Source organism: Sminthopsis crassicaudata, chromosome 1 (assembly GCF_048593235.1).
Source record: "Sminthopsis crassicaudata isolate SCR6 chromosome 1, ASM4859323v1, whole genome shotgun sequence".
NCBI lineage: Eukaryota > Metazoa > Chordata > Mammalia > Dasyuromorphia > Dasyuridae > Sminthopsis > Sminthopsis crassicaudata.
In genome coordinates, this window is record NC_133617.1 from 447,236,183 (window position 1) to 447,260,361 (window position 24,179).

Sequence of the window (24,179 nt, forward strand, 5' to 3'; positions counted from 1 at the left end):
TGTGCTTTGTGATGAAAATGTGTATCCAAAAAAATAATCTAAAAAATTTCCATGCAAGCTGTTGGCTGCCCATAATAGTTGGATTTTCTTCTCAGAAAGAGTTAATGTACCAGTGGAATTTGAGAGCTCAACCTCCTATTTGAATTCAAAGAAATGTTACTTCTGTGTGTGGTAAGAAGCCACAGCTTAGCAGTTTAGCTGAAATGAGAGCAACCTAGTATGTGTTCCCAAGTCATTGAGAAGAACCTTTTTCCATTTGAAATTTCTTTTCTCTCTCACTCAAAGTGAACTTTCCTAAGAGTTGGAGAAGGAATCAGCTTTATATGACAAGTGCAAAATAGAAAGCTTCTCTAGAGAAGTAGGCTCATGCTAAACCAAGCTGACTGCTGTGGGAAAGGCCATTGGAGAATTATTAGAGGGGAAAAACACAAAAAGAAAAAAATGCCTAGGGAAAAATAGGATAGGAATGAATGAGAAAATTCAACAAACTTTTAAATACTTACTATGTGCAAGGCACTGTGCTGGAAGGTTGCAAAGATGAATAAGGCACAGGGCCTGTCCTCAAGAAGTTTATAACTAATAGTGGAGACTAAATACCTAGAGCTAAAAGGATCACCTGTGCTATGATCAAGTCTGTCCTTTTATACTGCTTTTATCTTGCTGAAATCTTGATCCTTGGCCTCTTATCTGACTTTCCTGTTTTTCAACTTATCCTTAGTCTTCTACTTAGCAAAATTCAAAGAAACCATGAAGACCTAAAATGATAAGGTTTTGTAAAAAACCCATAATGCCTTGGTTGCCACAAAAATCAACTAGAGAAAAGACCCAAAGAGCCAGATGGAATTAATTAGTAGAATTACCAATTTCTTCCCTACTTTCTTTATTCAACATTATTGACTTTGTTTTATATTCTTACTAGCAAGAAAATTCTCCCTATATATGCAAATTTTTATAAAACAAAAAAGAGCAAGTTTTTATATATGTATATATATATAAAGAGGAGGACAAACAGATTGAAAAAGGAGTTTAACTCTCAGCTAAGAGAATGAGAACAATTAATAGACTGCAAATGCTTGCTCTTGGCATTCATTACATTTGCGAACACCCTTGTACCACTCTGTATTCACTGTTACCAGTTTCTCCTAATTCCCAGGCCCTCAGAGAAATCTCCTGTCACTGTCTTTTGCAGTGCTTAAACCCATTTTACCAAGCTTATCTCTGTCTGAGGTCTTCAGAGATCTCTGGCCATTGTTTCATAAGAATGATGGTTTAGTTATTGTAAAGTTAGCAGGCAAGTTAGAACCAAGTTATAAGAGTCCTTGCATATTAGGCTAAATGGTCTGGTCTTTATACGATGAAGAATAAAGTTGTTCAATAAATATATCAGTTTCAACAAGAGACGATTGTCATTAAGTGATACCAATGTGGATCAGTTGTAATAACATTCCCAAGACCCGGATAAATCAGCACAAACTGAACCTGTGGCATTTATGTGCTGGAAATATGCTGTGGAAGTAGCCAATTTAGATCATTCAGGTCTAGAGGAACCAAAATCAAAATTTTTTACCAAAAAAAAAAAAAAAAAAAAAAAGGGGGGGGGAGGAAAAGTCCACAAAAAAAAAAAAACAAATCAATAAAAGTACTCCCATTTTCTGTTCTAAATTAGAGCCAGGATGATAAATTGCCCATTGTTGTCCCCCCTATTCAGGCCCCAAATGTGGTCAGGAGTTGTCATGAATTATCCAGTTTATTAGGGTTATCTTGTATTGAATAGGATGGTTACTGGTCATCCTGCTGTGTGAATCCATATCTACATATGGTCAAAATAGAGCAGCAAATAATTTTCATTGAAACCCCACCAATATCTTTTCATTTTGCAAGTGGAACATTATTGAATCCTATTCCCATTCTTGCTGTATGGAATAAAACCACTGAAATGTGAAAGGCAACAACAGCTTTGGTGCTATCTATCCCAGCGACTGCACAAAGAATAGACAGGCTGAGCTTGAAAGAAAGAGACATAGAACCTTCCAGGACTATGAGAAAAGAAAAAGCACAGAAGCAAAAATGAGCACAGAAGGTCAGAGCCATAGAATGTCATCCTTTAATTCTCCCCAAAGTCCTTGCCCAGACTCTCCTCCAGTTTTTTAGCTTCAGAAGAAGAGGTGGCCCTCCTCCTTGTTAACTCTAACCCTGGCCACCTAGATCCTTTCAAGATGTTCTATTTATATAAGTATTTGTATGTATTTGGGACTATATTGATTTTTTTAAAATACATGTAATATAACCTCAGAAATAATAATCCAGTGGCAATGATGTAGTCAGATGCAACCACAGACTGCTGAACTCAGTGTCACATCCCTAGAGTATATAGTTCATAGACAGTGATAGATGAGAGATCATATATGCTAGATTTTCACTCTGGAAGGAATGTTGGAGATATCTACTTCAAGTTTTTAGTTTTGAGATGAAAAACTTGCTTTTCCTTTTAAATATACAATAAAATTATGTAACTTTCCCCTTCTTCCCCCATCCTAGAAATGGCAATATCATTAGACATAAATATAAATATGGATCTGCAATCCATCTATTTATCAGTTCTTTCTTTGGATACAGATAGCATCCCCCTTGCCCTAGGTCCTTTGAAGTTAATTTGTTGATGGCTCTCTTTAAATTCAGTGAGAAGTCATCCCACTAACCAGGAGAGGTGTCTTCTAGTGTGTGAATTCCAGGGCTAGAAGGAGCTTCCAGGATGAAGGGGTTTCCTAAGCATGATAAAGTAAAACAAGAGCTCAGCTGGTGTACAGCCTGAAGAAAAAAGGAAACATGAATATCCTGAAGGTTCTGAGAATCATCATCGTCAGAGGGAAAGAGGAATTTCAGGGCTAGAATGAACTTCCAGAATGAAGGGGTTTCTGGGGCATGGTAGAGAATGCCTAGAATATAGCCTAAGTAGGAATAAGAAATCTAAATCTCAGATTTTGACTACTAAAAGAATTTTTTAAAAAGAAACGTTTCCTTAACCCTGGCTTAACCCATGCAAGCTCCCTCTTCTAGAAAATGTAATCTATACTCTCTACTACCCAAATATTTTGGGGTATCCAAATATCACACTGAAATCTGCCTTCCATCCCAATCACGACACTGAAGTGGTTGTCTCCATAATCATAATAATCCCTTTACCATTAAAGTCAACAGCTTTTTTTTTTCCTATTCTGATCCTCATTAGCTTTTCTCTACATATCTTCTGCCTTCGATTTCTAAGATATTATATTATCATGAGTTTCCTCTTGCCTTCTCTGACTATTAACTACTCTGTTCTTTTTGCTGATTCCAAATCTAACATTTATATGGAGCTTACTATATGTAAGCACTATGTTAAAAATGCTTTACAAATATCATTTCATTTGATCCTCATGACAATATGGGTAGGTAGATGCTAATATTATCCCCATTTTACAGATGAGAAAACTGAGGCAAATGAAGGTTAAGTGGCTTGCCCCAAGTTACACAATAGGATTTGAACTCAAATGTCTCTAATTCCAAGCAAAATTCACTGTGCTGCCTAGTATTCTTCATCATTTTCTTTTTCCTAAGTAATTACTTAGGCTAGACTTTTAACTAATTATATATCTGTGGATCTGCAATGTTTCCAGTTTTCATACAATCCCAACAATGTCATCCTTAAATGAATGCATCCACCTATAGGGAATTTCTCTTCCATTTATATTCTATGGCCCTCATGACCTCTCATTCTAACTACTGGAACACCTTTCTAAATCATCTCCCTACTTTCAGTACATTCTCTACAAAGCTACCAAATAATCTTCTTTCTGCACTGTTTTAAATATATCTTCCCTGCTCAAACATTTCAGGCACTCCCTAGTGCCCCATGATAATATACAAAATCCTCAATCTGGCATATATATTATAGATAGATAGATAGATAGATAGATAGATAGATAGATAGATAGATAGATAGAGATATAGATATAGATATAGATATAGATATAGATATAGATATAGATATAGATATAGATATAGATATAGATATAGATATAGATATAGATATAGATATAGATATAGATATAGATATAGATATAGATGTAGATATAGATATCAGAAGACTCCCTTTCACCTTTCCAGTCTTGTTTATATTGCTACTCTTCTTAAAATTTTCATTCCAGTCATTTGTCTTCTCTTTCTCGAGTCTCTAGCTTTATTCAAAACATAGCTTAGGTGTCACCTTCAATATATAATTTTTTTATTATCTACTCTTCTCTCCCAGTTATTATCACTTTTTCTTTCTTGAAATTATTTGCAAATTTAATTCTTAATTACTTATTTTTATTATTTATTTATTTATTATTATAGTTTAGCAATTACTTATTTATACTGAATTAACAACACATAACTGTGCCTCCTAGTAAAATATAAGCTCTTTGAGAGCAGATTCTGTTTGTTTGGGTTTTTTTAACTTTTTATTCCCTTGATGCTTGCACATACTAGGTACTTAATAAGCGCCTATTGATGGATTGGTTTGTATGCACAGGGCCTTTAACACAATCAGGACTTAACAAATTAATTGAATTAAATAAAGTAATAGCAGTAAATACATTTGGCAAGTATATGTTCCCCTGCTTTATGTTTTATTAATAACCAGAAGGTGGTTAAACAAAATCATTTCTATTGTTGCATATCTCAAGGAGTCTTGTACAATATTGGCGTATGTATGGTAAATTTTTTTATTGGAAGCAAGACTTTAATGTTAAACTTTGCTGTCATTTGTTTTTTGGGTAACCAGTAAACAAGAAACATGTCATGATCTTGTATTCTCTAGATTTCCTGATCTGCAATGTGATTTGCTGATCTGCAAAAGCTTTCCTTTACTTTTCTCATATTTGAATCAAGAGTACACACAATATTTGCAAAAACATTGTTATAAAATAATAATTTGAATTATTTGTTGTTAATGTCTTCTGGGTCACTTCTTTGGAGGACAATGATATTAGAATTCTTTTATTTTTCTTTTAGAATTTTATTCTTTTAGAATACCTTAGCATGTAGTCAGATCTAACTGCTCTGACTTCATCTTCTTAAGAGACTTTTTTACTTTTTTTAATAAAATATCAAGTACTGAGATTTTTGAGACCAAACGATGAGAAAAGATTGCTATAGAGACACAAATCAATCCATTTCACACCTTTGTCATTCACCTTCCACTTTTGTCTATAAATGCTCTTAGATGCTACTCTACAATGTTTTTAAATGAGTTCTAAACTGAGATTTAGAGTGAAAGTTTACTGGTGTTTTAAGAATATTTATTGATTTAATGAATACTTAATTCCTCCAATCAAAACCTTTGCGTTTTATCAGGTGTTTTCCAGAATAAAATTTCAAAAGAAAATAAAAGAATGACTAAATATTAATGGCAGGATTTCATAGAACACATCCAATCAGACACAGAGATTGAAATGGGATAGTCCCAATATGGTGATCTAATTGGTGATGAAAATAAATGAGTATAGAAATTTGTATGTAAATTAACATAGAAGGAGGAAACAAGCTTCTATTTCTGCTTGTTTCCTCCTTCTATGTTAATTTACAAGTGTTTTCAGAATGATTTGGTTTAGGTCTCAAATCAAACTGAAAATTCTGAAAAATCAATGTGTTTTCCCATTAATAACAACTCATATTCAAATTATGCTTCATGATTACAAATTTTGTTCCTATGCATTAGATTATTTTATTCTCATAGTAAGTCCTGCAAGTATTCTCATTTTAGAGAAAAGGAAGTTAGCCTAGAGGTTATAACCTAATAGGAGAGGTGAGATGTGGAGTGTAAGCTAATCTAACAGGGAAGCCTGAGTTTGGATAACTGGAGAGATATTGTAATAAAAGTCAGTTTTCAGGGTCAGCTACCTCCTGTACTTCTCATTGGTAGCAGAGACTGACCTGCACACAGTAAACACTTAATAAATGTTTTATCTATCATTCTGAGATTCTTACCATCTCCAGTGTTCTATGAAACATTATTTTTTCAATGTGTGAATATTTTCTCTAGCAATAGATTTTTTAAAAAAAATCCTCCATTCTTCAGTAGATGATCATGAGTTGCTATAACTGAAAAAACATCATCTAGGAGTGAAACTTCTTGTGGAACATCTCCATACTTGAGAAGGATTCTTGAATCACATACCAAGACGAACTTTAAAATTGGGACTGGCTAAAGCTTGTATCCTACTTTTCACAGCCAACAGGTGCCATAAAATGACACTGAGGCATCAGAGAAGGACATTAGGAGAAGTGTTCTCCATTACTAGTGAAAATTGAGGGCTGCCTAGAATAAAAATAGCAAATGTCCAGTAATTACTTTAAAAAGGTTTGCCACTAATTCTTCCCCAATCCAAGACCTGTGGGTAAGGAACCCTCAAGAAGCTGTATCAGTATAAAGAGAAGAATCAACACTTGCATTGACTTGCTTGAAAAGATTTGTCAGAATGAAACAAATGAAAAGAGTTATCTAAATCTGATTCATCCATAGTTTAAGCCTCAGGAGCTATGTTAATGACATTCTAAATCCTCAGTGACAGATTGTATAGCTTTCCAAAGGGAGTTTGTCTCATTATCATTTCAAGCTGGAATTTAGCAGAAAATCTTTTCTTTTAAGAAAATGGGATAAATATGCTAGATACAAAGCTAAGCTTTTGATTCCTTTACCTATGATATGGAATAGCCATTTGAGATATTTTCCTAGACAGGAGAGAAAAAAGATCTTCAAGATTGCCATTTTTCACTCTAAATTTTAAGTATGATATAGATTACCACTAATTGGGCAGTATTTAATTTTTAATATCCCTTTTTCTGTTTAAATGTTTAAAGTGGTCAGAGTAAAGCATTTAAACCCACTGGACACAAGTCTACATTATGTGTTTATTAATATGATTTCAATTTTACTTCTACAGCCAGAATTTTGGTCTTAACAAACTGTTTAACATTATTCCAAAATAAATCCAAAGTTATTTTTGTCAATGGGAACAGAAAAGCAAAATAAGAATCTAAGAGTCTGCCCAATTTTCCTGTGCATTTTTTTGCACTCAAAAATATTCTTTATATAGTATATATAGCACATAGCCCAGGGTCCACAAGAACTCTCAACTCTCATGGAATGGCCCAACACCAAGTCATTTTCTGTCTTTGGCTCTTTGCTCTGACCTGGAGATACTCCCAGAAAAATCTTCTGTTATCCTCATTATCATATACATCTCATATGGATCCCATATGACAAAAATTCCTAGCTCCTATATAAGCGCTAAAGATAGTATGTACAAACAAGTATGGGACAGCCTTTATTCTACCCTACAGAAAATTCAGGAGATATAAGGACTCCACAAGAGTCCATAATACATTACCATATCATGTATGCACATAGCCCATTATCTCCCCAGAAGTGAAATGTATTTGAGATTGCTCTCAGGGAAACCCTTTGACATGCTTACGTCCATCTTTTTTCACAGAAATATACACAGTTTGTTTTTTGTTTTTTTTAAACCCACAATACTATCACTTGGTTGCTATTCTCCCCAGAAGGTTAGCATATTAAGGCTCTTAAACAAGGAATAAGTAACATCCCCATTGTATCAGCACTGGATGAATGGAACTCACTATCAGTAGTGCATAGGAATTACATGGATGATCCTATATTCTTTCCCTCAAAAGTATTCCATATAAAGAAATCCTCTCTCTCACTAGGAGATTTGAATCCTGAATTTTTGAACTTGCGACATCCTAAACTTGAAAACTATTATTCCCCAAGAAATATCCTTGACTAAGAAAATTTTTAACAATTTTTCCTTCACAAAGAAGTTTGGGATTCATAAACATTATCTATGAACTACTATGTCACAACTGGATACATTCACTAGTTTTTATTATGTGCCTTTCTAGTCAAGTCAATAAGCATTTATTAAGCATCTTCTAGATGCTAGACAGGCATCTGCCAGATTCTAAACTTTTATTAGACAGGCACTATACTAAATGCTGAAAATACAAAGAAAGGCAAAAGACGGTCCTTGCCCTAAAGAAATTCACAATCTAATGGGGGAGACAAATGAAAACAACTATCAGTAAACAAAATCTGTAAAAAATAAATTGCAGATAACACAGAGAAGGCAATAGCATGAAGAATAACAGGAAAAAGCTTCTTGTAGAAGGTAAAATTTTAGCTGGGATTTGAATAAAGTCAGAAAGATCAAGAGATGAATTCCAGGCATTAGAGTCAATCAGTGAAAAAAACTGCCTGGGGTTGGGAGATATACCCCCCCAAAATTTCTTTGTACAAGGAAAAGCAAAGATCCCAGCATACATAGAAAGGAAGAAATTATAAGAAGACTGGAAAGGTAGGAAGATGTTAAGGTTGTTAGGAGCTGTAAAAGACATACAGATTTCATATTTGATTTTGGAGATAATAGAGTGACTAGAATTTATTGAATAGATGGGTAACATGGATGCAGCCATACTTTAGGAAGATCAGTTTAAGTAAGGAGTCGAGGACAACACAAAGTTTGCCAACTAAGTGTCTAGGAGGAATGAATAACAAGCAAGGCAAACAGTAGGCAGAACATAATATTTAGATAATGAAGGTTGGAGAACCCCATAAGATTTCCATGATAAAGACTGCTATGATCTGAAATGAAGCTGACCTTTAAACCTCTGGGCAGCAGAGAAAGGTGTGAGTTAAAAGACCTTATAGACCAAGTGTAATGAAAAGCATGGTAAAAATTGGACCAAGTGACTGGGAATGAATGTCTTAGAGAAATAAAGATTTTTTTTTTTTTTTTTAAAGAGCATTTATATTACAAAGAGAGAATTGGGGCAGCTAGATGGTGCAGTAGATAGAGCACCAGCCCTGAAATCAGGAGGAACTGTTTAAATCTGGTCTCAGACACTTAACACTTCATAGCAGTGTAATCAAGTCACTTAAACCCAATTGCCTCAGGGAAAAAAAAAAAAAGAGAGAGAGGATTGGCTGATCCTCATTTGGAGAGGACAAGAGAAAAATATAGAAACCTAAATTAGAATAGGGGAGGGTAAGCTAATACTTTTGTTGAAGATCAGGACAATTATCTTCTCTGGCAAGAATCAGTCTCTCCCTCTCTCTCTCTCTCTCTCTCTCTCTCTCTCTCTCTCTCTCTCTCTCTCTCTCTCTCTCTCTCTCTCTCTCTCTTTCTCTCATTCTCAAAGAACTCTTCAAGGAATGAATGATGAAATATCATGTACAGGAGAGAACTAGCAGTTCAGTTTGCTCTCCCCTCTCAAAAACACATCCCATCTCACAGCTGTCTTTCCAACCAGTTCCTTCTTTTTCCCCCGATTTCTTCTTGAAATCATTTGCTTCTACTAATCAATCCTTCTTAAATCACCTTCATTCTCCTGTCCCATCTCTCTTGTCTCTCTCCTCCCAATGCCTGCTCAAACCTCCAACATACTTTAAACATCCCCAAACCATAACCTTTCTGACTAGATGCTCCATTTAAACTATTAATTGCTTTTGTAAATCAATCTCTTTTCCATTGTCTTTAAATCACCTTTTAAAAAAACTTTAAACTTCAAGATTCACAATTAATTTTGAACCAAATTTCATAAAACTTATAATATAGTTTACAAATTACCCAATACTTCTAGAAAGCAAACTTGCTAATAATGATTTTTTTTTTCTTCTTCTGGGACAATTTTTAGAAACATGCTTAGTTTTCCCACAGGTCCAACAGTTCAGAGAGTCCCCATGTTCAGCTATTTAACTCTCTTACTCTATTTTTATTCCTCCCTTCAAATATCTACAATTTCTTGTTTCTAATCTTAACCCACATACCAATTTAAAATTATTTTAAAATTAACCAGTACTTTAGTTTATGAAATTTCCTAAAACCTACCTAGATATTCCATTCAAATGTCTTTTCTTTGGTAAGTCAGGAAAGAGTCAAGCACCAATTCTTGCTTTACCTTGAGAATGTTTCCCCCACACACACTCTGGCTGAGCTATGATAACAGGATCCTTGTTTACATGAGTGATAGCTCACTGTTCTTCTATTTTCTCAAAACTTTCCAAACTTTCAATCTATGTTTTTATTTTTTTCCCTATCTCTCCCTCTTCCTGCAAAGCTGCTGCCATAGGCAGAGGGAAATAAAAAGAAAAAGAAAAAGATTTTCTTTTCTTGAGAAGCCCAAAACTAGTTCCCAAATTACATTCTGAATCACTCTGAAAGAATTACTATTTCCAACAATTCAGCCTAATATTTTTCTAACCTTGTAACACAGATGCTGAATTCTTATCTTTTACGAGCTTGCTAACTTTTAACACAGAACAGAATGCAAAGCAGACATACACACACAGACAAACGCAAAACTCTATTTTCACCTTTTACATACAGATTTAAGTCTGATATACCCAAATAGTCCTGGGATATAAATCCTCCAAGTTTTCTTCCCTTTTATATCTGGGAAGTCCATCCCAGTCTTGAATTCCCTAGCTAATGTCCTGATACAAATTGTTGGGCTGCTTCTATTCCACCCTGGAACCGGTCCAGGTGTTGGTAGAGGCCTTACGTTACCCTCATACCCCTGCACCCACCCAAGAGTCTCCTCAGGAAAAGTCCTTTATCATTGGGGTCGACAGCATTCTACACCAAAAACAAAGTTAGGAGGGCTAATCCCTTAGGGTCTCCCTTGACCCAGCCAATAGACCCCCAAACTTCCCAAGAGCTTTACCTCGAGAACACATGTTTCTTTTCAGACTGCCACCAGTCATCAGTACTCTACTTCCTTCAATCTTCAATTCTGTGTTCCACTGAGTATCCCTGCCTCGGGTCATTGTCTGAAAGGGGAAGGAGGCTGCTCACCCAGAGCCAGAGACTATGGAGAAAACTACTCCATGGGTGCCTGTCCCTGTTCATGGCGCACATCCCATCACAGACAAACCCCCAGCTGTGAGGGGGATTACCCAAAATGACTACTCAGAGATCACTCAGTAGAAGGCAGAAAAATTGTTTATTGAAAACCTCCAGAGGATGATCAGTCCCATCAAGAGATAAGAAAGAGAAAGCTTGTGGTAGGAAGGCTAAAGAAGTAGTAAAGATAAATAGCTTTTATACAAGAAATTACATCACAAGTAAGAGAGCATTGAGAAGGGGAGGGGGAGGCATCTAATTGGTTATTGCTATTTGGAGAGATTGGAATGGAAGGTTTCTGTTACAAAGATTACATCATAAGTTGGGGAGCATTGAGAAATAGGTGCCCTCTCCCCTTAATTGAATGTTAGACATGGGTGCCAACAGACCTTCAAAATTTAGATTACTAAGCTAACAGCATTCAACTAATAGTCTAAATATTGATAACATTGAATAGTGATAAATGTCATCATTTCAGGTCAAGTAAATATATCTAAAGTTTAAGTAAATATTGGCTGACACACAACATACCTATGCAGGTCAGAGAGACATAGAAATAATGAATAATAAAATACGGAAAATGAACAGTTTTAACAAATCCCATCCCAAATCTTAAATACACAGTAATAGATGACCCAGTCAGGGTTTAACAGCCATTCATCAACCATTCCCAAATTCTCCCATATTAGTCCATGATGGGTAAGGGTGAAACTTCTTCATGCTGATAATGGGCAGAGGCTCTCAGTACATGTAGGGGGTGGATGTGGTATATCATGCTGATAATCAAAGCTGATCTAGGACCCAGAAGCAAGTCAATATCTGTAATTCAACCAAAATCTAGAACCAAAAAAAAAAAAAAAAAAACTACAAATTAACAAATAAAGATTAGAACAACCTGAGATAGAAAGACTTGGTTCATAAGACTACTGCAAAATGTGAAGAGCCAGCAGCTTCCTATGCCAAGAGATGAGTTTGCTTTACAGCAAATGGCTGTAGTCTCAAGTCTCAACAGCAGTTAGGTTTCACAGACCACTGTTAATTGTCACTCTTATCTTATCCTTAAAAAAACAAAACACAAATATCCAGTAACAGACACATGATCGGGCTAAATACTTATTTTCCCAAGTATTTAGGATATAATGATTACATATAACCGGATTGGAAACAGCAAGGTATGACATAATTGAATTGCATTAACTGTTTCTATTGATCATTATCTCTGATCAGTCACAGGAGGAAAAAAATGCAAGGATATAGCTATAACATAAGCAGTTAAAATTCAACTATCAGCCCATATAAGATAAAATAGCTTTAAACCAGGTTTATTCTAATCAATTATCCCACTACCTGTCAGAGTGTGGAGCTTTAAAACTCCCAAATAGCATTATTAACTACAAGCCCAAGAAATTTTACCTCTAATAACAAATTCCATTAACAAAATTTTCAGGTAAATCCTAAAAAAGTATTTACCATAACCTTATATTGATAGAAGTAAGAAATTTGTCCCAGTAAGTTCACAATTTAGAAAAATTATCATATCCAATTAGATATAAATTGAACATTATACAAATCATTTTGCTTTAATATACCCAATACATAGAAAAAATTCCAAATTGCATATTGTCCATAACAGAAACATTTTCAAAAGGACAAAGAAAAAAAAAAAACTATTATGTTCAGAAGCCCTTTAAATGATGGGCTTATGCCTCAGGATACAATCAATACAATCAATTAAAACTTATATAGAATATCCTACATAGAATATCCTAATACATATAAAAGAATCTAAAAGATTCTTTAAGATAAAATAAAATAAAATAAAAAGTTTAATAAATTAAACTTTTAGAAATAATTCTACCAAATTATAGATCACATTTTTGACCATTTTCCTTAACCAAGGAAATCTTTATGTATCAAAGAAACAAATATTCAATTAATTAACACCCTATGAGAGCAGCCTGTCCCTTTAAATCACAGTTTGCTGTTTTCAACAGAGGGACAAGCAGAAGCAACTTGATAAAAAGAAGGGCTGAAACACACTTGGGAGGGAGAGGGGGAGAGGATTCCATGTGGCCACTCTTCCCCCATTCCTGCACTTGTAGACAAAAGATTCCCTCAGGTTCCCCATTCAATTTTCCCACACAGAAATCCTTCCATTAAAACTTTCCTACCTAACTCTTCTCTTTCCCTCAGCAACATGCCTTAAACAATCTCCAGCAATATTCCTAACTAGATGCTCCATTGCTAAAGTAGCAGAAAGCAGTGGGGGAGGAGGGGGGGGCAGAGGGGAGTGAGCTGAAACTTCTCTCTTCCCCACCTCTTCCCTCTCCTCCCAAATAACTTTCTCTTACTTCCTAAAATCATGCAAACCTTTAATTGCTCCTACAAATCACTCTTTCATAAATCACCTACATTCTCCTCTCCTTTTCCCTTCAAAACCTGTAAGATTCACAGTCCAGTGGTCCTCAAACTTTTTAAATAGGAGGCCAGTTCACGGTCCCTCAGACTGTGGGAGGGCCGGACTATAGTAAAAACAAAAACTCACACTCTGTCTCCGCCCCTCAGCCCATTTGCCACAACCTGGAGAGTCTCATAAACGTCCTCAGTGGGCTGCATCTGGCCCAAGGGCCATAGTTTGAGAACCTCTGATTCACACTATAGTGAATATCTAAGTAACTCCACAAAACCCATGTGTCCAGCAGAGCTGGATTTAAAGTATAACTTATGTCAACAAACTGAATCAAACCAAGTACAGGTTTTTGGTTTTTTTACAAAAGTTTTTTTTTTTTTTTTTCTTCTGCCTGAATGTTCTTCTGATAGCAATTAGCATTTCTCTTATCTGTCTAAGGCAGAGCTTTTATGGCCCAGCCCTGGCTAAGTTTGAATTTTATTGCTCTTTGCTTTTAGTCCTACTAGCAGGCTGCTTTTTTTTTTTTTCCTTTACTTACAAATTAGTACATCAGGTTAAAAAAATTTAAAATCACAAGCAAATTTTATACTAAGCATAGCTGCAACATTGAAATAACCAATTCCCAAATTTCTTAATCATTGTTCTTAAAACTTAACAGAGCTTTTAAATAAACAAAACAGACAGACAAATCACACAGAACACAAATCGCACTGATAATTGTCTGCAGTTACAACATTAAACAAAACATTTAACATATACAGATTAGGGGCTTTTCCCCAGGAATATCCCCCAGAGAAGTTTGTTTCAGCTTGAGATTCTTCCCTCCCAGAATCCAAACAGAACGTTTTTTAGGTTTTCAAGCCCTGTTGCTGCATTTCTCTGCCTTAACCAGAACCAAGATTTTGCCCAGAGACAAGAAGAATCAGAACCAGACCCAGATGGTGTCAGAACACCCAGCCAGATTTATACTCTAGAATACTTAGAGTTGTGCCACTAGCACACAGAACCAGATATGTGTCTTAAGACACTCAGAACAGAGAATATCTTCCAGCATTCCGGAATGATCTTCTTCTCAGAATTTAATGCCCATTGGCATTTTATTATTCTGAGAATCCAGATTTTAGCACAGACAGAACAAATAAACATATCAGATGTCCTAAAACAGACATTCAGACTTACTTTCCTGTAGCCAAAAGGAAGATATCCACATCAGGTATGGTTGCAATGGAAAACTGCTCTCTTTCCTGGAGACTCTGGAAACAAATCCAGAGGGCCAGCCTCTCCAGGCCAAGAACTCAAATGTCCAGCTGCCCCAAGACCCATGTTGGAGACCTGAAGGTCTCTAATCTCTACTCCCATTCTTAGATTCTAATATCTTGGTGGAACCTCCAAATGTAATGGTGGAGAAACTGAGGCAAGATAGAGATTAGAGAGGTTTTTTAATATTTTATTTGAAAGGGAGAGATTTACTAGGACCAAAGGGATCCATGGTTTGGTCCCAGGGCTGAATGAGAGACTATCTTCTCCAAGAATCCAGCAGCCAGCAGCCAGCAGCCAATTCAAGTTCTCAATGACATATTTATACACAGTAGCTAAACAAAATCAGGAGGATGGAGTTCAAACTCTGATGACCGGGAATCTCCAGGCAAGAACAATTAATTTGGTTCTGACAGGTTGGGGGGTATTACTAACTGGGAGGTAAGAAAGTGTCTGGCTAGAGACAGAATATCTGGATTCCCTCTTTCTGAGTTTACACATTAACAATTTATAACCTCTGAGTTATATCAGTCTTTATGAAACAGAGAGGGGATGAGTTTGTGACTAAGGGGATTGAGGGAGAAAAATTAAGGAAACTGAGGCACAACCAATTTAGGGAAACTGAAGCACAACCAATTTAGGAAAACTGAGTCAGAATAATTAAGGAAACTGAAGCAGAACCAATTTAGAGAAACTGAGACAGAACCAATTTAGGGAAACTGAGGCAGAACAATAAGGGAAACTGAGTCAAGACAATAAAAGAGAACTGTGGTACAACAATCTCTTATCATATTATGTGCTAAGTTATGGTAAGACATTGAAAAACTGAAAATAATTCATGCCCTCAAAAGCTTACTTAATGCATAAATAAACTAGTACATATAAGTGATGAGTGGGTAGAAGTTAGCACTATCCCTTTAGTTTCCTCATCTATAAAATGGAGATAAAAATATCTATTGAACTTCAGGATTGTTATGAGAATCAATGAGATAAGTCTATAAAGTTCTTTTAAAATCTAAATATTAAATCTTTATATATATGTATATATCACTTATCCAACAAGGTTAGATTTTGTTCATGATTCCTGCTCTCTCTGCTTCCTAGAAAAGTATATATGCTCCCATCCCTCAATCAACTGGCCTTCCAAGTATCTCCCAGGGTGTTGCATTCCTTTTCCCATGCTTCCTACAAATACAAAAATTGCAAATCATTTCCTACTAACACAACAATTAACAATAATTGACTCAATAATTCGTGATCAATGGTGATTGGCTCCTTGCCAATAGCAGGCCTGTTTTCATCTTTTGGGGTTTTTTGTTTGTTTGTTTTGTTTTGTTTCTTGCAAACAAGAGTTGAAATTAAGTGATTTGCCCAGGACCACACAACTAGTAAATGTCAAATGTCTAAGGCCCCATTTGATCTTAGGTCCTTCTGACTCCAAGACTAATGTTCTATCCATGGCACCACCTAGCTACCCCTCCACTGGATTTTTTGTAAAGTATTTGATAAACCAAAAAGATGGAAGATTAAATTCAATCTTCCATTAATTAAATTAAATTAAAAGGGTAACTCCATGATTCCTTCTAACACAAAGGTTCTATGCATCCCTGATAAGTCAACTAGAAAAGTCCTCCAGAAACTCTCAATGAGCCTTTGTGAAAAAGGCTTTATTTCAAAAACTAACAGGAAAAGTTGGTCTTTGAAGATATAAGCTTTCTGGAACTTACTAATATACTAAATAAGTGAACTTCCTACAGAGAGGCAACTGGAAGATTCACATAGAATTTTCTTGTTCTTGTTGGTTGGGGGATTTTTATTGTTACTTTCATAAAATGATGATTAATTAAGCTAACTAAATACTAAACTCTCTTATTTATTGCTTTTTTTTACTTCCTCCAGCTCCCTGTGGACAAAATGAAACCCGAGAAGATGGCAAAATAGTCCAGCTGCCTCCCTGCAAAACAGGAGCCTGGATTGTACCAGCCATCATGGCCTGTTATCTCTTAGTGGCAAATATCCTGCTGGTCAACCTCCTTATTGCTGTCTTTAAGTAAGTAACAAGTTGATATTTGTGAATTTTAATTCAGTGAAGGATGGGAGAAAGAAACCATAGCAAAAAATTACTATACCTGGGAGAAGGGAGATTAGTTAGAGTGTGAGAAAATGAAGCTCACTTGGGCTAGCACCACAAAGGAAAAGAAACAAGCCCTAAAATGCCTAATAGTTGCTACACTAGGACTGATTGCTGCTGAAAAACCAAAAGCCAGGAATATAATTACAAGGAGGAAGAAGTTCACTCCAGGGTGGTATTGTGGTAGTCATTTAAATTTTGTCACCATAGGGCAAAGCCACAATCGTCTTGTCCTAGGTATACAAAAATTAGGTAAAAAGAAAGTCTTTAACAGAACAGTGGATATCATTGCTTTCCATTTGCTCTTTTTTCAGCAATACATTTTTTGAAGTTAAATCTATATCCAATCAAGTGTGGAAGTTTCAAAGGTATCAGTTGATCATGACATTTCATGAAAGACCCGTCCTGCCACCACCCCTAATTATTTTCAGCCACATGACCATGATATTCCAGCACCTCTGTTGTCGTTGGCGGAAACATGAAAGTGATCCAGATGAACGAGATTACGGCCTAAGTAAGTTTTAAGTATCTGACCCAGTACACTCCAAATCAGAATTTTCTACATATTCCTAGCTAATGAGTTATACAAGAAAACATACTCATCTTGCTTTTTCCATTGGCTTGCCAAAGGCTTCACATGGGCCTGGAGTACCTTGGGGGGTTGACAGGAGCTAAACCTTGAAAAGTGGGGGTAGCGAAACCATAAAAGGATTGAATTACATGCCCTTGATCTCTCCTACTGGCAGAAAAAAAACCAACAGGTCTCAGTAATGATCCTCAAACCTTCTACTCTCCTTCTAGTCATAGATTTTCTCTCTATTAGCCTCTAAAAGCTTAAGGCACTGGGGTACAGTGGTGAGAATGCTGGATTTAGAGTCAGAAAGATCTGAATTCAAATTCTGTGCCAGACATTTACTGTATGATTCTTGGCAAATCAATTAAACTCTCTGGGCTTCAATTATTTACCTATCAAATGAGTGGGTTAGATTATAACTTCTAAGGTATCTTCTAGCTATAAATCTACAATTCCATAATTCACACCAAGCCAACTAGCCTTTTAAGTCTGTCATTTTCAATATATTTTCTGCCCCAGGTAACTCATTTTATTAACAACTAAATATTGGAAGTTTTAGAAAGTGATAAAGAAATTGACACAAAATTTCTCTGATAAGGCCTCATTTCTCAAACAAAGGGAACTGAGTCAAATTTATAAAAAATAAGAGCCATACCCCAATTGATAAATGATCAAGAGATATCTCTTGATTGTGTCTGAATATAGAATGAAGCATTCTCTCTTTCTCTTCCTATCTCTCTTTTTTTTAAGAACTTAATTTTTCTTGAGGATTTTTAATTCATTAAGGTTGGAGATCTATGTTTTCTTTCACAAACTGACTTTTATGGAAATGTTTTGCATAACTTCGCATATGGTTTCTTAATTGTGGGTGGGGATAAGGGAGACCTAGAATTCAAAAATTTTAAAAACAAATGTAAAAAAAAAATTTGTTTTGAATGTAACTGGGGGAAAATATTAAATACAATTTTAAAAAACATCAATAACTTTTTAAAATGCTATAAGATTCCCAGTTTCCATATAAAATTCTAATTCCAACAAATGAAAATTGATTCTTAAAATATAATTTTGAGACATCCTAGCTGTGTGACCTTAGGCAAGTCACTTAACCCCAATTGCCTCAGTTTAAAAAAAAATTATTCTGAGAGACAAGCCCTTCTTCCTCTTCCTCCCTTCTGCTGTCAAAATTAAGGACAGATTAAATTCTTATTAACGGATCAGACCCTTCACCAGGAAATGCCTAGAGGATGATGACAGACTCAAGATTCTACAACAAATCAACTTGATTCAATAGATGTAGTACTTACTTTTTAAGCACCTATTGTATGCCAGGCATTGCTCTAGACACTAACAGCAAAAAGAAAAGATTCTTCAACAAACTTACATTCTATTGGAGGGAAAGTCATATACAGTTAAACTGAGTCCCACAAGTCCAGTTAGCTCAGTTGCCAACTCTGGGCCAGTTTACCTCCATACTATCTCTCACATTCACCATTTACTCTCCAGTCTCATCACACTCATGCTACTTCAAGCCTACATCAAGTCTTGCCTCCTAATATCCTCCTAATTTGCCTCCCTGAATCTATCCTTTTCTTCCTCCACTCCATTGTCAATACATGCCTGACAGATTGATATTCCTAAACCTCAGACCTGACCATGTTATTTCCTTGCTCAAAAGGTTCTATGTCTCCTACTTGCATCTAAGAGAAAATAAAAACACTGATGTTTAGCATTTAAAGTTCTTCACAATATTGCTCCAAACTATCTTTTCCAGGCTAATTATAGAAGTAGAAGTTCAGTCAAGAATCCAGACCAATCTACATAGTCCAATTAATATTTTAGTGAATGAGACAATGTTTCTGAAAGAGAAGCAAATTTTCTATTCTAATGTCTTTTGTTGCTTTCACAGAACTTTTCATAACAGATGATGAGCTCAAGAAAGTCCATGACTTTGAGGAACAGTGCATAGAGGAATATTTTAGAGAAAAGGATGATAGATTCAATTCTTCTAATGATGAAAGGATACGAGTGACATCAGAAAGGTATTTACTATATACTGTCTTTTACACTATGAAATGCTTGTTTGGGTAATGACTGTATTCTCAACAGTAACAAAGACGATCTGGAAGAGTCATATTTGGTTGTTTCCTGGTATCACTTATGTTTACTACCTAGGAAATGAGCAAATGTATGCAATAAATTATTGTTCTTAAAAATTATTAACAGTTGTCTTTATATTAATTGTTAATTATGAATTGTTCTAAGATTGATTATTAATTGTTGCTCTTGATAATTATTATTCATCTTTAGACTTTAAATAAAGTCGCAGGATTATTGATAAATCTACAAAGGATCTCAGAGGCCGTCTGCTCTCAAGAAGTCTAATAACTATCTTAGAGTTGTCCAAGTCATAAGAAACAAATGCCAGTCTAATATTCAGTCCTATGTTCCCTTAAATAGTGTGGCCTGTATGAATATAGTTATAAACACGTCATTCACTGTTTTTATCTGCAATGCATACAGCTAATATTTGTAAAATTTAAAGTGGCACTCAGACTTTACAAGCATCCTGAGCTTGCTTCTTGCTACCCATGTGACTTTGGGCACATTACTTAATTTCTTTAGGTCTAATTCCCTTCATATGTAAAATGATCAGAATAGACAGGGTGATATCTAAGCTCCCTTTCAGTGCTAAATCTATGCAAAAGAGGAAAAAGGAAATAAGCATTTATTAAGCACTTATTATATATCAGGCATCATGCTAAGTACTTTACAAATAGTTCACATTTTTTCCTCACAACAACCCAATGTCACACAGCTAATAAGCATCTAAGGATATATTTGAACTCAGGTCCTTCCTGGGTAACTACATAGTACAATAGATATAGTGTTAGGACTAGAGCCTGGATAATCTAAGCTCAAATCCAGCCTCAGACACTACTTGTGTGACCCTGGGCAAATCACTTAACTTTTGTCCTCCTCAATTTCCTCATCTATAAAATGGAGATAATTATAATGCTTATTTCCCAGAGTTGTTGTGAAGATCAAATAAAGGAGTCACTGGTACATAGTAAGGACTATATAAATGCTAGCTATTATTACTAGCTATTATTCCTGACTCTAGTCCACAGCTCTATCAACTGTATCATCTAGATATCTAGGCAGACAGAACAGATAAATAGTTAAACCATTTATTAAGAACTTAATATGTGCCAGGCACTATGCTAAATGTTTAAGATATGAATATAAGCAAGAAAGAAAGTCCCTGCTTTCAAGGAGTTCACATTCAAATGGAGTAAAACAATATATAAAGGAAAAGTTTAAAAGGGAATCAGAGATAGATTTAATGAATGGGATAGCCAGAAAGTGGGAAGGAGACCTGGTTCTAGAGAAGATAAAGTGAAAGTTCACCTATCAGAATCCAAATTCCAAGGACACCATCCAGGTCTGGTGGGAAGGGTACAAGGATAATTGCCAGAACATGGTTTATTAATAACTGGACCAGCTATTCTGGCTGGATACTCTCTTTGCTTGGCTTCCATAACACTACCTACTCCTCTTGTCCTTTAAAAAATAGGCATTCTCACAAGTTTTGTTCCTCTTTTCTCCTCTCTCCTTTAGTGAAGGCATCTGTTCCCATGACTTCAATCACCACCTCTGTGTAATGATTCACAAATCTATATTTCTACTCCCAGAGTTTCAATTCCTTATTTCCAATTCCTCCCTCAGTCCCACCCCCAAGAATCTCTACCTTGTTGTTCCGTCAATACTTCATAACCAAATTCATCTATGGTATAATAAACAGAACATTTAACTTGGAGGTAGAAAGAAAGATTCAAATCTTCTAACCCTCACCAGCTATGTGACTCTAAGCAAATAACTTACCATCCTTGGAAATTCCTTTACTCATCTGTAAAAGAAAGAATGATAACTTCTAAGGTCCTTTACAATTCTCACTACATTAATTGTTCCTCACTTACTGCTACTTATACTGGATCACTCTGAAATTCTGAAGGCAGACAACTTGGGTTCAAGTAATGTCCCTGCCACTAAATGCCATGATCATTTATTATTTGAAGATGGTCATCCAAATTTCTCTCAAATTTTTCAGCGTATTTTCTAAGCTAATCCATTTTCAGAATGTGAACCACACTAGCACCCTAGGTACCTTAGAATCAGCTGGAGTCAAGATAAGCAAAAGTCTTTATTCTTGGTCTTTAGCAATAGAAGTGAAGAGAGTGGCCATGTAGGATCTCTGAGACCTCACTGCCTTGTCTCTCTCACAAAAGTGAACCTGGCTAGTCTCCCTGCACCTCCTAGTCCCTCCCACAATTCTCTATATACACCAAACAATTGGGCCAGCACAGGATAGTGGGAAGGACCATTTTCCAAGCATATTCCTATAGAGTATTGTCCCATCAGTAATTAGCCTCAAGTGCTGGATTGTCTGATCCCAGTGCATTGACTCAAGAGTTTCAGCCCTTCACATCTCCCGCTTTCTGTTTTAGAACACAGGTGGTCACACAATCCCTGACATCTCAGGAAGGGAGATGAAAAGCACCAAAGGGAAGTGGGGATTATTAGCAGATTTCTGGGCTGAAGGATCTTATTAGAAACAGGTATGCACAAACCCATCAGCATGGGAGGTATTACACAAGCACATAGCAATAAAGTACAGATTATTAGTAATCACTCTTCCCACAGCCAGTGCAGGCTCAATGTGGTGTAACAACCATGAATTGTACATGCAAGTAGTGATATAATAAACAATATGAATCAACATGGTGTTGTAAAAGATTTCCAGAAGTCCTAGAAGGAGGGTATGTAAATAACAATCATACACCCCCCTTCTTCAGCAGCCAAAAGATTGTCCAAAACCAATTTGTTCATTGCTTCACGTGTCAGGGAATCCAATAATCCCTGGAAGTTTTTGAAGTCCTGAAACATCTTTTTATGTGTTAGGGAATCCTATGATTCCAGCAGATTTTGAAGTCCTGCAACAGTCTTATCATTTCTCAGAAAATCCAATGATTCTTGAAGGTTTTCAAGTCCTACAACAGTCTTATCATGTACAGAGAATCCAATGATTCCTGAGGGGTTTGAAGTCCAACAACAATCTTATCATGTCTCAGAGAATCCAAAGATTCCTGAGGATTTTGAAGTCCAACAATTTTTGATAGTCTATGAGTCAAACGCCATAACTGCCATATTCTTTCAGTGATGATTACAGTCAGCAACGGAACCACCCGATGTTTCTTGGGTCTTCTCCTTCATTTCAAGGGACTGCTCTGTCTCTCTCCAATGGACAAGGCGAAAACAGCTCATTGGCACCCATCTTATTCCTTCTCCATTCCTTCTCCCCAGTTAACCTATCTGGTCCCTTCCATTCACCACTTTCTGGGTCTCTCCACATCACTTGGTGATTATCTAAAGAAAGTGGAGCTGCTTACACTGGACACTGCCCTTCTGGTGGGATATAAAACCGGTCTGCTGGAGGCAGTGCATCTTTGTCAAAAATCAAGAAGTTAATAGTATAAAGAGCTAGATTTAGAAGTTCTCTAGGATTACCTGTGGATCCCCCTTTCTTTTGTTTTTAGAAGAGTGTCTTAATGTCTCTGTTTCTCCTCTATACTGTTGCTTGTCCTTGAGGATTAAAAGGCATGCCAATAGTGTGTAAAATCTTATACTGTGCACAAAAATGTGCAAAATGTTTAGAAATATATGCAAGTCCATTGTCTGTTTTTATTGCTTATGGAACACCCATAATTGCAAATGCTTGTATTCAGTGACCACTCAGGCTGTCTCTTTTGCTGCTGGTATTGCAAAAGTGAATCCTGAAAAAGTGTCTACCACAACATGGATAAAAGACAGATGACCAAAAGATTTATAATGGGTCACATCCATTTGCCAAATTTCATTAGATCTCAAACGACAAGGGTTCTTCCCTAGAGGGAGTATAGGAGCATAGAAAGGAATGCAAGCTGTACAGGCTTTTACTATGCTCCTACCTTCTTCTCTTGTTATTCCAAATTGTAAAAGTAAAGCTTGAGCAGCCTGATGATATTTAAAATGAGATTCCTAGGCTTCTTGAAACAAAGGAGTATTGGCTAACATGGTTAGAAGGCTATCTGCCTTTGAATTACCATCAAAAATAGGACCTGTAAGTCCACTACAAGAGGGACATGCAAGATATAAATCTTACCTGGATGCTTTCTCACTTGCTCTTGAAGTTCCTTAAAGAGCTGATATATATTAGAGGCTACAAATTTTATTTGGGCTGTAGCAATTCTTTATACCACACCTACTGAATAGGCTGAATCAGATATTATGTTTATATCTCCTGGTTATTAAGTAAGAGCTAGAATGATTGCATACAATTCATTCTGCTGAGTGGACTGAAAAGGAGTTCTGACAACTCTCTTTATAATTAAGTCACTAGAGTATACGGTGCAAATATTATGTTTGTATGCATCTGTAAAGATAGTTGGTCCTTTAAGAGGAACTTTAAAAACCTTTTCTTCAAGAATCCATTGCCAGTTATGTAATAGTCTAGTTATCTTTAATGGAGACCCATGTGTAAAATTTGGAGCCATGGCTAATAAAATTTGCCACTCTGGGATGGTTTCACAGCATACATTAATTTGTGCATTAGTCTAAAAGGTGTATATCTTGTCAGGTCTTATCCCAGATAATTGTATTGCTCGGTTAATGGCCTTAAATAAAATTCTAGCCACAAGCACTGGGTAAGGAGTAAGACTTTGTTCTGGTTGTGCTGGGAGGGTCACCCACTCTATCACGCTGTCTCCTTGATGAAGGACTGCTGTGGATGCCTCTTGTGTAGCAAAAACTGATATTTTCAACGGT

At 36.0% G+C, this 24,179-nt stretch overlaps 1 protein-coding gene and 1 long non-coding RNA gene across 4 annotated transcripts in view; one reads left to right on the plus strand and one right to left on the minus strand.

The window, feature by feature from the left end:
- Positions 1-21,592, minus strand: part of LOC141550264 (uncharacterized) — a 201,983-nt gene extending 180,391 nt beyond the window's left edge. For both annotated transcript variants that reach the window (XR_012484559.1, XR_012484558.1), the window contains exon 1: positions 21,484-21,592. This is a non-coding gene — a long non-coding RNA (uncharacterized LOC141550264). The remainder of the gene's footprint in view (positions 1-21,483) is intronic.
- TRPM3 (transient receptor potential cation channel subfamily M member 3) overlaps positions 1-24,179 on the plus strand; it is a 603,878-nt gene that overhangs the window by 566,259 nt on the left and 13,440 nt on the right. For both annotated transcript variants that reach the window (XM_074280710.1, XM_074280711.1), the window contains exons 22-24: positions 16,513-16,663; positions 17,059-17,258; positions 19,225-19,357. In XM_074280710.1, coding sequence (XP_074136811.1) covers positions 16,513-16,663; positions 17,059-17,258; positions 19,225-19,357 — 484 coding nt within the window. The remainder of the gene's footprint in view (positions 1-16,512; positions 16,664-17,058; positions 17,259-19,224; positions 19,358-24,179) is intronic.